This window comes from Cuculus canorus, chromosome 1, assembly GCF_017976375.1.
Source record: "Cuculus canorus isolate bCucCan1 chromosome 1, bCucCan1.pri, whole genome shotgun sequence".
In the NCBI taxonomy this organism is placed as follows: domain Eukaryota; kingdom Metazoa; phylum Chordata; class Aves; order Cuculiformes; family Cuculidae; genus Cuculus; species Cuculus canorus.
This window is the reverse complement of record NC_071401.1, coordinates 14,673,587-14,686,987: the sequence shown is the minus strand read 5'-3', so window position 1 is coordinate 14,686,987 and position 13,401 is coordinate 14,673,587. Positions and strand designations below refer to the sequence as shown.

Below are 13,401 nucleotides of genomic sequence, written 5' to 3'. Positions count from 1 at the left end.
TTGCTGGTGTCATTGGGCGTGTAAATCTCTGCTGGTTTTCGGAGGTTAAAGTGGAGAACAGAGTTCAGAGTTCTTTGGATTTTGCTCCTGGTTGTCACAGTAACTAACTGAGGGTCTGTGGGTGGACCATGAAAGCTCACCTTAGTCTCCATTTACTTGAATCACAGAAGAGTTGAATTTAATTTACTTATAGTTTGGGCACTGATTCCACAGGAACATCCTGGTGCTCAATGCTGCATCACAAACCTTTCTTTTTCATCTGTCTTCTTTCTTTCATGGTGATCTTCACGAGTGCTCCTCAGACCAGCAGGGCCAGGCACTAGAAAATCTCAGCGAGGTGCCAGAATGGACAGGCAGGCAGGAGTGCTGCTAAGTACGGGTAGTTCAGTAAGGTTAAGTCCAGCGTCGTGCACTTGGGCTGGGCAATCCTCAGTGTCAGTACTGGCTTGGGGTAACCCCTGGTATCGATTCGGGCTGGTGGATGAAAGAATAGAGTTCCACTATGCCGAGAGAGACTTGAGGTAACTGGTGGATGAAAAGCTGGATGTGAGCCAACAATGTGCACTTGCAGCCCAGAAAGCCAACTGCATCCTGGGCTGCATCAAAGTAGGGTGGCCAGCAGGTTGAGAGAGGTGATTCCACCCTTCTATTCTGCTCTGATGAGACCCCCACCCCTGGCATACTGCATGCAGCTCTGGAGTCTCCGGCACAGGAAAGACATGGACCAGGAGCAGGTCCAGAGGAGGCCACAAAAATGATCAGGGAGGTGGAACACCTCTCCCATAAAGAAAGGCTGAGAGAGTTGGTGTTGTTCAGCCTGGAGAAGAGAAGGCTTCTGGGAGACTTTGTTGCAGCCTTTCAATACTTAAAGGGAGACTGTAAGAAAGATGGGGGTAAACATTTTGTCAGGGTCTGTAACAACAGGAGAAAGGGCATTGGGTTTTAAACTCGAAGAAGGGAGATTTAGACTAGATATAAGGAAAAAAATATTGACTGTGGGGATGGTGAGACTTTGAAAGAGATTGCCCAAAGAAGCTGGGGATGCCTCATCCCTGGAAGTATTTCAGAGTTGGGTTGGATGGGGCTCTGAGCAACCTGCTCAGGTTGAAGATGTCACTGCTCATTGCTTTGGGGGGTGGGCTAGCTGATTTTAAAGGTTTCTTCCAACCCATCATATGATTCTCTGTAATGATGGAGTTCTGTATAGCTGTGAGCTCAGGGCAGTGTTGCCCTGTTACACTGTCGCTTGGTGGTTGCGTCAAGCTGGGGTAAACCTGTTGTTGCTGTGTGTTGTTCCTGTGGCCTCTGGCCAGGCAGTGGGAACATGCTCTGTGGATCAGTTCCAAATGGGGTGGGGGTAGGTGGGAAGCTTTTGTGCTGCAGGGACAGTACAAGATGGACAGATGGGTGCATGTGCTCCTTCTCAGCATTTTGGAGCTGGAAGTCTGAAGACTTCACTGCCCTTGAGTCCTGTGGGAGCACTGAGTATTGTGCAAGTTTGCTCGTATACACCTGGGCTGGCCGGTGGGGTCTTTCAGCTCTTGTGTTTTATTCTATCTGGCAGCATTACTAATCAAAACCATTTTTGACCGTTGTCCTGTACTTTCTGCAGGCTGCCTTGCAGCTTTTTTTTTGTCATTCTGCTGTGTGATTGGAAAGGAGGAAGGTGGCTGGCTTTGGTGGTTTGCTTCTCAGATGCAGAACCCTCTGCTCAGTGGTGAGGCAGCCTTACTTAGACCCGCTTTCCTCTGGCATTTCTGTCAAGGCAGAGGAGATTAAGTGGCCTATTTCTTTGGTTTCCCATGCTGGCTGCTAGCCTGGTTTGTGGGTAATTCACTTCATGAGCATTATACTGCTGGATTTTGGTACTTTTTTTTTTTTTTTCTGGTTTTCTGATATTTAGTTAATTGCAGCATTGAGCCCTTCACTGCTTTGTGTAGAGAAAACTAGAAAAAGGTGAAAGTCGGTTAGAGGCTGGGACCAGAAATCCCAGTTAAATGCCAAGCATTTTTTGGGAGGAGGGAGGGAGGATGGAAAGGGAGAAGGACAGGTAGAGAAGTCAAGAGAGAAAAAAATTATCATGGTTTGGGAAAAAGTTACAAATACCACAACGGCAGACCGTTGGGTTCCGATTAAGATAAAAAAAAATACTAATGCTTCTATTTCATCCTCTTGGCAGCACACGATTCTTTATTATTATTGTGCTTGGTTCATTTGTTGAGCCTGCATCCTGCAGCTGTAAGTTTTAAAGCTGTTTTAAGGAGAGGCTGAAGTTCCTGAGCCTGTCTGCAGCAAGGGGCTCTTCTGGCAGAGGAGACACAACAAAGACTCAGTGTGAAGTCCATCACCATGATGTATGTTATCTTTTGGGAGTTGCAATGATCAGGGTAGTTTAGTTAGGGAGTAGAGTAGAGGTAAATTAATTCACAGGAGAGTTCATTAGTCCTGAAAGTGCAGATTGAGTTCAGTGGGCAAATGGAATTTATTATTGTAATAGAAATTGCACTGAACTGACCAAATATATATCTGTAATTCAAATATATGTTTACATGACAAATCTGCAGATACTGTAAGGAAGGAGCAAGATGTAACTCAAAAAAAGCTTGCTGTGCCATTAATCTTGTTACTTTTAATACTGATTTATTTATGCTATATTAGTGATGAGTTTTACAAAACTCCAAATATCTAGTTATGGAATCAAAATCAACATACATTTATTATTTGAGAAAGGAGAACCATTTTCAGTTGGTACCTGTGTTGTATAAGGTATGTGGCTATGTAGGTACCTTATTTGCTTTCTGCCCTCTGATCTTCAAGCTGATCTTTCCTTCTCCCCCATAAATTTGAGCAGACTTGGCTCTTCTCTTGTGCCTCCAGAGATTCCACAAAGTAGTCCTGCGAGCTGGTAGTTGCTAGGGCTGGTGGATATTGTGGCTGTGTGTCCTTCCATTCCTTAAGTGTGTTTTTATTCTCATTTGGGACAGGCAGTAAAACATGATTTATATTACAGAATTGTATTATACTTCTAATAAATGTGCATAAGGAAGATGTTGTATAAGTCACTAGAGGAAAAGAAGAGCAAATGTTATGGAATGCAAAGGTGGGAGTTCGGTGCAATGTTTTCTCTGGATGTTTACATTCTGAAAGCTGAAAATGGAAAAAAATTAGAGAAGTTTCAGGGAATGGGTGCAAGGCTATCCTGCATTCTGCCAAATGTGCCTTTTCACTGGTTCTTTAGTCTTTATAGACTTCATAGGTTAAGTTTCTTTTATAGAAGATAAAGGTGAGAAGTGATTTGATCCACTAATGAGTGGATGGAAAGAACTTATGTCTCCAGATTCCAAGTACACACTGATCTACTTATTGTACAAATAATGTTCAAATGGTTCTGTAATGAAGGCAAAGGCATTCAGACTCGTTTATAAAAGCAAAGGACAGTGAAGTGGAATAAATGAGCTTTTTATGGCTTTCCAGAAAATGAAATATAAAATATATGTCTCTTTGAAAGCATCAGTTCAGCTTTAGTGTTGTAATTTAACATATTTTAAATATATTTAATGTCATAAAATACATAGAATGGACGTAAATTCTGTACTGGTATTGTAATTCAATGATAAGCTGTAACAATAAATAAGCTTATCAGTTAAGTCTTTCACGTAGATTAAGGTTTAGATGGAGAGGAATGCCTTACATTTGAGATTTTATGGACAGAAATTAGGAAAAAAACCCTGATTTCGGAAACTTCTTGTACATTTTCCTGTTCAGTATTGCTTCTGAATCTTGCCAAATCGCTTTTTTTCTAGTATTTTTTATTCTTTTCAAAAGCCATGTGCTGGTTAGGTAACAATAGTTCATTTGCAATATGCAATCAACTTAAAAAGTGTTATTGATGATTTCAGATAGACTGTCAGGAGCCTTTTTTTTCATGTAATTTGCTTTTCATGAAGAAACACAAATTTTACAGGCCAGAGCTGTCAGCCAGCTATTGTATAATAGCCAAGATCAGCAAACTTAATAGGTCTGAAAAAAAAAAGACTTTTTTGGGATTCCATCAATTTTTATTGTTCCAACAAATTTTCATTATCATTAAATGGATAAATTGCTGTGAATGACTTCCAAAGTTCTGTGCCTTCCAGGACATATCTTTATATGATTTTTTTTTTTTGCTTAAATGCATGTTTAGAAACAGATGCCAAAATTTGTCAGGTGATTAGAAAGCGTGCATTTCTAAATTAATTAATATGCCGTAGCAATCCCCTCCACTGGTTGCATTTTTATCTTTGGTAAAACAGTAACTATTTTGATGAAGTATTACAAGACCATTTTATTTTTGTGAATACCTAGAAAATTCAAACCATCTGGAAAGTAAAGTACTGTTTTTCTTGCTGTTTTTCCTACAATTTCCATCAATAATGCACAATTATTTTCCACTTTAGTTCTGGTTCATCCAAGTGGTTTCTCCTTTTTTTTTTTTTTTTTAAACCCACTTGCAAGGAATTTGAACAGAAGCAACTGCTTTCTTGGAGGGGGAACAGTTGGTAGTCTGTCTGGAGATGACATTACAGCCTGCATGGCGTTACAGAGTGGTAAGACTCATAAGGCTGCTATTTCACCTCATGTATAACGTAACACTGTGTACATTCCTTACAATGAAGACCAATTTTAGGATTCAGTAACTATCAGCTTGGCAATGCATTTATTTCACACTGAGATCACGAAAACCATCTGTTGATAATTTGCTTTCTTATGGACCTCTGGCTTTCATCTCTGAATAGAAGTATCTAAAATCATTGCCTGAGCCTGTAATGATTCTTATTTAAGCCTTACTCACAGTGAATTGAATGCAAATACAACTTAAATTTTTCCAGCTTCATAAAAATCTGATTGTAATAAAATATTTAATGCTAACAGAAGCACAAGCAGTTAAAAATTATCTAAATTCCTAGTTGGCAGTTTCTTTGGGAGGACTTATTATTTCTTAAATGGACATTTTTGCCTTTTTAGTCATTTATCTTGACATGCTGATAAATGTTTCCAGTCAGTTGTATTTCATAGTTCCACTTGCACATCTTTGGATAAAATACAAGATTATTTTAGTATTTCCAGCATTTAAAAATTGGTGTAATTTATGCTATATTTGTAAATAAGGAGGCAATAAATGTAATTATATGTAAAAACTTGGCATTCATTGGACAGATGTCTATATAAATATATACAAGAATTTTGGAAGGTATTTAAAGGATTAAAAATGGCTGATGCTACAAACAGGTAATTAAACCTATTCTAAGTGGCATGTAACTGAGTGTCTCTGCTCAAGGATGCTTTGGATTGTGAACCAAAAGAACTGTAAAAAAAGTTCTGTGGGGCAGAAAGGAAGTTTTGACCTGATGCTTGACAGTTTGCTCAACTTTTCCAATAGAAATCTATAGCTGAAGGAGGGAAAGACTTATTTTATTAGATAGCCTGTGTTGAAAGATGGATTAATTTGTGACAGAGTAGTACTCTGTTTTTATCAGATTTAATCCAATAAGTAAACTTTCTACTTCAATATTTGTAATACTTTTAATAAAAAAAAATCAGTTAAAGTTGTTACATTTGTATTGAATGGATTTAAACTTCATCAACACTGAAACAAGTTGAACGAGACTATTATGCAGCATGAATATTGGCTATTATTGTACGTTGGTGGATTTGAAGTTAAAACTGAAGACTATACCAGGCGAGTTCGTTAGACTGGATTTTTAGTCAAAGTAAATTTGATGTTTTGTAGGGATCCTTTTACTGTCATCAAGATATTATCACATAGAGAATTTGAGGAAGTATACTAGATGTGTGAGCATATTGTTCGTTTTTCATTACTGTTGTGGAAGTCTTCATTCATGTAGGTTTTTTCCCCCTATTCTTTATGGAGTAGTAAGTATGATGGAGTTTGTCACTAGCGTTTCAAAAAAATAAAGAGTATTTTTGGTAAATTTATATTTGAAGCTTCTTCACTCCCATGCTTATTCCTCCATATTCAACCTGTACAGCTTCAATGCCGGCAGCATGCCCTGTGTTTCAGGATTTCATTGTGGCTTGGCACAGCAAAAAACTGCAATAGGAAGGCTGCCCTTCCACTTGTCTGGCAAAAATCATTCTGCCACCTCTGGAGAATTTGGGGAATGGGGCCGCTTCTTTGGGAAGCACGGGGAATTTACTGTAAATCGCATTTTTGCATGGACTTGCCACTGAAAACGTTGTGAAATACTGGAACAGGTTGGTGGTCAGAGAGCTTGTGGGACCTCCATCCTTAGAGATGCTGAAAATGTGCCTGAGCAATCTGTGGGGAACCTGCTCCGGTGGGCCCTGGGTAGGCCCAGATGACACTAGAGGTCTCTGCCGTAGGATTCTGTCTGTACTTGCATTTGTGGGGCTGAAAGGAAAAAAAAACGGAGATCGAAGAGAGAATGGGAATTTGTCCAATATAAAACTGTTGCACAGAAGTTCAGATTTTAATATAGGCCACGTTTTCCTGTCCTGACCACTTTTATTGCTAGTCTGTGTGGTGTTATAGTTTTGTGAAGGTGTTAAAGAAATTTCTTAGTATCACAGTGTCATAGTGTAGTTTGGGTTGGAAGGAACCTTAAAGATCATCTAGTTCCAACCTCCCTGCCATGGGCAGGGACATTCCACTAGATCAGGCTGCCCAAGGCCCCATCCAGCCTGGCCTTGAACACCTCCAGGGATGGGGCATATGCAGCTTCACTGGGCAACCTGTGCCAGTGCCTCACCACTCTCACATGGTGAAGAAATTCTTCCTAATGTCCAGTCAAAATGTCCCCCTCTCCAGTCTATACCCATTCCCCCCTGCTCCTATTCCCACAAGCCTTTACGAATAGCCCCTCCCCAGCTTTTCTGTAGGCCCCCTTTGGGTACTGGAAGGTCGCTATAAGATATCCTCTGAGCCTTCTCTTCTCCAGGCTGAACAAGCCCAACTCTCTCAGCCTATCCTCATAGGGAAGGTGCTCCAGCCCTCTGATCATCTTTGTAGCCTGTTCCAACAGCTCCATATCCTTCTTATGTGGAGGATTCCAGAACTGGACACAATACTCCAGATGAGATCTCACAAGAGGCAAATAGAGGGGCAGAATCCCCTGCCTTGACCTGCTGGCCACGCTTCTTTGGATGCAGCCCAGGATAAGGTTGGCCTCCTGGGCTGTGAGTGCACGTTGCTGGCTCGTGTCAAGCTTCTCATCGACCAGCACCCCCAAGTCCTTCTCTGCAGGGCTGCTCTCAAGCACGTCATCCCCCATTGTGTACTGAAAACAGGGATTGCCCTGACCCAGGTGCAGGACCCAACACTTGGCCTTGTTGAACCTCAAGAGGTTCTCAGAGGCCCACTTCTCCAGCCTGTCCAGGTCCCTCTGGATGACATCCTGTCCTTCCTGTTTGGCAACTACACCACTCAGCTTGGGATCATCTGCAAACATCTCAATGCTTTCGTCTTGCGCTTCTTGTACCTAAGACATTGACTGTTTCTAATCTCAACCTCTTGTTCACACATAGTTTTCTTTGTAGAAGGGATACAAACTTGAAATGTTTTCTGCTTAACACCCTTCACCTTCAACATTACACCAACAGTGAGCTTGGGTCTGATCACTTGAAAAACGGGCTTCTTTAAGCATCCTCTTGGATTTTACATACCTAAAGACCCAATAGCTTTTTTCCCAACCCTGTCATTGTCCATGTATGAATGGCTATATGTGGCCTCATCCTCTGCATGATATCTGAATAGGAAGCTGTGATTGTAGTGCTAATCTTCTTAGTGATACTCAGCATGTGAAGAGTAAGGCCTGTAGGAGGACATCTATGTGCTGGATTTGCTGGTGCTGTGATTTATTTTTGTTTCTGAATAGTTTTGACATCTGGCTTTAACGATGTGAGTACAAGTGTATTAGGAGAGATCTTTTACTAGTTGATGTGAAAGAAAAGTCACACACACCAGTGGTTTTCAAAAGAAAGAAAAGCGGCTTAGCTGTATTGGCAGAATGCTCGATTAGATTGAAACATCCTTAAAAATGTTGGTGAAAGAAACCAATTTTGGGGAATACAAAAGACTGTATGAGGTTCACTTTATTTCTAAAGAAGAGAGGTGTGAGAAGAGGAATCCTACTTGGCCATTGCCCTGAATCATGGGTGTAAATGAAGTAATACTTGTTGTAGTCTAGTGTTCTGGAGCCCACTCATTCGGGTACAGATAGAGGGGAGAGACAAGATAATTAAAAGCTCTTTTGTAAAAGTCTTTTCTGCAGGCAGTTATTTAGAAAAGAGTAAATCTCACTTAATCTGTGTCTAGGACGACTAAGGAGTTAATATTACATTATTATTGATATTACATTTGTTGAGATGCAACTGTCTTAAAGTAGCGTAACACAAACCCAACAAGTCTTGCAGTCATGTAAGCACCAAACTTCTTATTTTTTTAATTCGCTATTTACAGAGACAATCCACTACTGTAAACTAATTTTATTTATAAACTTTCAAAAATTTTTTTCAAACAGCCTGCACAAAATCTTAAATGTTACAGCATTTTTTATTAGAACCAGATATTAAACATGTGCTTCATTACTGTTGAAATTGAAACAGGCTTCACTACTTGCTATGGATACGAGTCTTTAAAACAAAACACTTCTGTGCCAATCCATGTTTTTATGTAACCACATAATTTTTTTCATGCCCTTTTTTGCAAGGAGCTTGTAGAAAGGAATGTGATGCAGAACTTATACTTTTTTTTTTATATTATAGCCTGCATTGAGAGTTAGTAATCTGTGTTTGTTTCAGAAGTCTGTGCTAATTGTCCCACTGTATTAAAAAAAGGATGGGACAACTAACACAGGAAGGCATACAGCTTAACTAAAGACAAACTAATTAAAGATTTCCCCAAAGTTGTGTCCTCTGTCATTTACAGATGCCGATGCTGTATTTTCTCCTGCTACCATCACTAAGAGTTAAGAGGGGCTCAGGTGCTTTTTAGGAAACTAGTTGCATCATGCCTTTTTTTTTTTTTTTACTTGTTTTTTGATTTAAATGTACACTATTAAAAAGCAATTTTTAAAGTACATTAATTTCACAAGTTGTAAAATATCATATAGCTGTTTTTTTCCCCTTAATATACCGTTTTTACCTGGCGGCCTGTGGCAGACCATTATATTGGGCTGAGTGTCTCTGACCTGAAAGAAGACTCTTGTGTAGCTGCCACCCTGCTCTCGGAGAGACCGTGCCCTGTTTAGGGGATTTCTTACAGTGAAAACAGTTCCTCAATAGACCTCTTGCCTTGCCATAAACCTTTGCCAAACCTGTGCAGGCTGTTGTATATAATTTATTGAAGCGATTCAGTTGTGAAAGGTTGTTAAAGATAACTGGCACTTCAAAAAATGCTACAAAAGTTGGAACAAATCTTCATGAGCTAGGTTGTCTGCTTTTTAAATAACTTATTTGTGTGTTTTCCTTGATGCAGGCCGCAGAAACATTGTTCCGAATGGCAGTAGCAAGAGGATCTATTACACCTTTAAGACATGGAGAAGTAAGGCTAAATATATCTCCCCCCCTCCCATGTGGTATAATGTTTTATTAATGTAATGCTTAATAAATTCTTGAGAGACTTATTGTCTGAAGGTAAGTGAAGAGTGCTGGTTTCTATATATAACTTGCATACTTACATTGTATTTTTTTTGTAAAGGAGAACAAGAATTTAAATCCTACCCCATGGGAAATTAGTATTCTTCAAAAAACACGCCATTTTTCTCTTTGCCTGAATGAGAATTTGTCCCTGTAGTAGAACTGACTCATGAGACTGTCCTTTTAGCCAAGTATTTTTTCACTGAATTTTCTTTACTGAAAACTAGTCTAGAGAAATTTGTATGAGGTTGAGCTTTGTTTTTGGGTAGCTGTGGAGAGGTTACTTCATCCTTCATCTGTTCCTTCCAAGAAATCAATTACTTCAAGTAGTACATGAAGTATCAATGCATGAATATTTGAATATTATGGTATCTGTGTATGCTTCTGTTGATGGTGAATATTTATTTCCTTCTTGATGTCATTTTATATCATGTAAAGATTGTTCTGAACATTGCAGATTAAACATCTACGATATTAGGGGATGGAATTTATGCTTAGGCTGAATTTCATTCAAAAAAACTTTCTATAGTCAGTCATGACACTGGGAAAGGGAAGTGATCTTGGCGTTGCCACAGGTGAATACTATAGTATATAGGATTTTAAACATGGAAGCCTCATTGTTTTGTCATAGCAATTCGATTTTGATCGTATTCTTAGGTATCTTTGTGAAAAGTACAGTAGAGACAGCACTGAGTCTGGGGTCCAGACTTACCCCGGAATCCCAGCTGTGTGTAAAAAATTCCTTGTGCTGATGAAATTGCATTAATTTATCTTTTGAAGTAAAGTAATATATCTTTGCGTCAGTGTCTGAAGATGTACCTGAGATTTCATGTCCTGCCTTGTTCATAATTTTAGCTTTTCGGAATATAGATCCTTTATACTTTTTATGTACCTGTCGTCATTATTTTCTAGAGAAGAATGTAATGCAATTTCCTGAAGTGTTAGTTATGGAATATGTACAACCCTTCCAAATTCTCTCTGTTTAATTTTTTCAGTGAAAGGTATGTAGTTTTCTGTGCTTTGCTGACCAGGTTGCACAGAGAATTTATGGAATCTCCATCCTTGTAGTTACCCAGTGAATGATGTGAATTATGGAAAAATAAAATTTATCTTTGGGGTTTTTTTGAAGTATAACTAGTTGTACCGTGCAGTGCAGAGTACCAGGACAATTACAGGCATAAGGACCTCTGTTGTTGATATTAGTAATTTCTGTGTCTGATGCGTCTTACAGTGAGTCAGTTCAGCTCACTGATGTGACAGAGAAGATTTGATTTTTTTTTTTCTTCTGGTATTCCCCCTGATCTTTTAGCAATTAAACCATCTCAAGGGATAGAGAGAACCTAATGAGATGCAGCAAGATAAATGGTGAGAGGATGTAGCCATGATTAGCAAGAAAGGAACTGGGTGAAAGTGCATCTATTTCATGAAGGTGAACTTTATGTTGGTGTACTGTGTCTGGTGATACTGTTTCCAAGGTGTTCCTTGGGCTTCAGTGGAAATGCAGTTGATGCTAGGCTAGGTAATTTATGGATAAAATATGCAAGAATGATCTAGAGCTGGCTTTTTGTATAACAAAGCAATAGGAGAAACAAAAATACCTTTTTTCTCTCTTCATTCTTCATCAGGCTGTACGCAAGGGGAGGAAAATGTTTTTACTCAAGGAAGATCTTTTCATTGAATTCCATTGTGGAATTATAATTTATTTAGTCTGAAAATGAGGGGTGACATTAATCAAATGGAACAAACTTTTCCAGAAGAAACATATAATTATCAAGAGTAATATTAAATTTTTTTTAGCTTTTCCAAGAATTTGCTGAATGTTTGCAGAGTGCGTAAGTAGAAAGGGAGCCAGAGAAAAAAATTGAATATGAACTAAAGTTGACTGTATTCTGTTTGAAAAGTGTGAACTTGGCAGAGAAAATCAAAGCAGAGCAACTTGTTTATTGGAAATTCCAAACTAGGGAGGCAGCAGTCCAAATATGCCAAAGTGTTGTTCAGCTTTTGTAGCAGTATTAAAAAAACGTAACCTCATTTAACATTGAAGAGGATGTACAATACTGGAAGACAAAAGTAATGTAAATACTTATTCGGTTTAAATTCATAAATTAAAAAAATGTCAATGTTCTGTCTGCACTGCTGAACAGATTAATGTGCAAACATTTGTTCTGTGCCGGCAAAATAGGGTATCCATTAGAATCCAGCTGTCATCACCAAGTGTATTTATAATTTATAATATTGAATGTCTATGGGAAGTCTCTTTTCTGCTTTCCTCATTCATTGGGACTCACCGAACCTTTATGCATATCAATGTTTTAATTTTTTCCTTTATTATCCTTGAAGAAATTGAAAATGGTGTTTTACTGTTTTATTTTGTCTTTGGCATATGGTTTGTAAAATTACTGTTAAGAGTTTAGAAATGATAGTGCCAAAAGCAGTTGTCCAATTTGGGTAATAACTATTTAGCTGCAGGATACAGATCATAAAGGTTCCTGAAGAATCTTCTCAGCAGTTCCCTTGCTTCTAGCTGGATTGAAGTGTAGTAGCATTTCATGGGAGGGAATCAAACTCAAACAGCACAATTTATTTTCAGGATTCAATACATTGTTTTTCATGTTAATTAGTTATTTCTGTCAGTTGCTTTGTTTTGGGGGGTGGAACTTGAGGCCAAGCCTTGTAGAGTTTATTTGTTTCAGTTAGTGCTTCTTGCTCTTTCCCATTTGATCCCAAAATTGTGTGAACAATGTGATCACACCAAATCTGTGGCTGCACTTGTGTATGGAAGCCTTAGGATTCGTTTTGTTAATGCCACAAGGTTAGAGTTGGTGAGAGTTGTGCATTGAGGGTGCCTGGACCTGACGCCACGTAGACAGGTCCTCTAGCTATTTCTTCTGCTTCTGATCTTCATGCAGCAGGTTAAGATTTGCTGCCATCTCTTCCTCCCACCCTCCAGCCTTTTCTAGACAGAGCTGCTGTGTTCGTGGGTGCCCTGCTGATGTGGCAACAGGAATGGAGTTGAAGAAACAATCAACTATAGACTGCCTGCTGAAGGGAGTGAGAACAGGAAGAGGAGGAGGAGACTAGTGCTTCAGAGTTGACTGTTCACGCTTTCTGGTTCTACATCTCCCTAGAGCTTCTGCTTGTTGTGTGCTCAAGGCCCAGGGGAGACGGACAGGAAGAGGAGTAAGGGTTGGCAGCAGTGCCTCTGAAAAGGCACTGGATGCATGGTGGGAAAATGGAATGCATTTGACACATTCTATAATGAATTTTGGTGACTATACACAGAGGGAGAAGATTTCCTTAATTTTAATTGGAAATGACCAATTTTATTCACATTGAGGAAATGATATACGAAACCCAGTGTATTGCAAATAAGATTTGTATATCATGTGGAGCTACTGAACAAGGAGGGATCTGAATGGCTTCACCAGGGTCAAGTCCTGTGTGACCAACTTGGTGGCTTTCTATGATGGGGTAACTGCAGCAGTGGACACGGGTACACTGACAGATGTGATCTATCTAGACTTCTGTAAAGTCTTTGACGCAGTCCCCCACAACATCCTTCTCTCTATATTGGAGAGATATGGATTTGATAAATTTTGATATCTTAAAAGACTCATGAACTATCTTCAGAGTTCGTGAAGTCTATCAGGAAAAGACCTATTGCTGCCTCGGAGCTGAAGAAGAGAAAGGCCATACTCCATGGATTGTGTTCTTCTGTCTGAAGTGCTTCAGTATGATGGACCT

General features: G+C 39.3%; 1 protein-coding gene across 3 annotated transcripts in view; it reads left to right on the top strand.

Annotated features, from left to right (window-relative positions):
* The window catches only part of TMEM135 (transmembrane protein 135), a 179,709-nt gene that overhangs the window by 64,142 nt on the left and 102,166 nt on the right, over positions 1-13,401 (top strand). For 2 of the 3 annotated variants that reach the window (XR_008448598.1, XM_054059062.1), the window contains exon 5: positions 9,497-9,562. The exons of the other annotated variant lie outside the window; for it this stretch is intronic. Coding sequence is in view for 1 of the 2 variants with exons in the window: in XM_054059062.1 (XP_053915037.1) it covers positions 9,497-9,562 (66 nt within the window). In the remaining variant the exon portion in view is untranslated. The remainder of the gene's footprint in view (positions 1-9,496; positions 9,563-13,401) is intronic. 3 annotated transcript variants of the gene reach the window in all.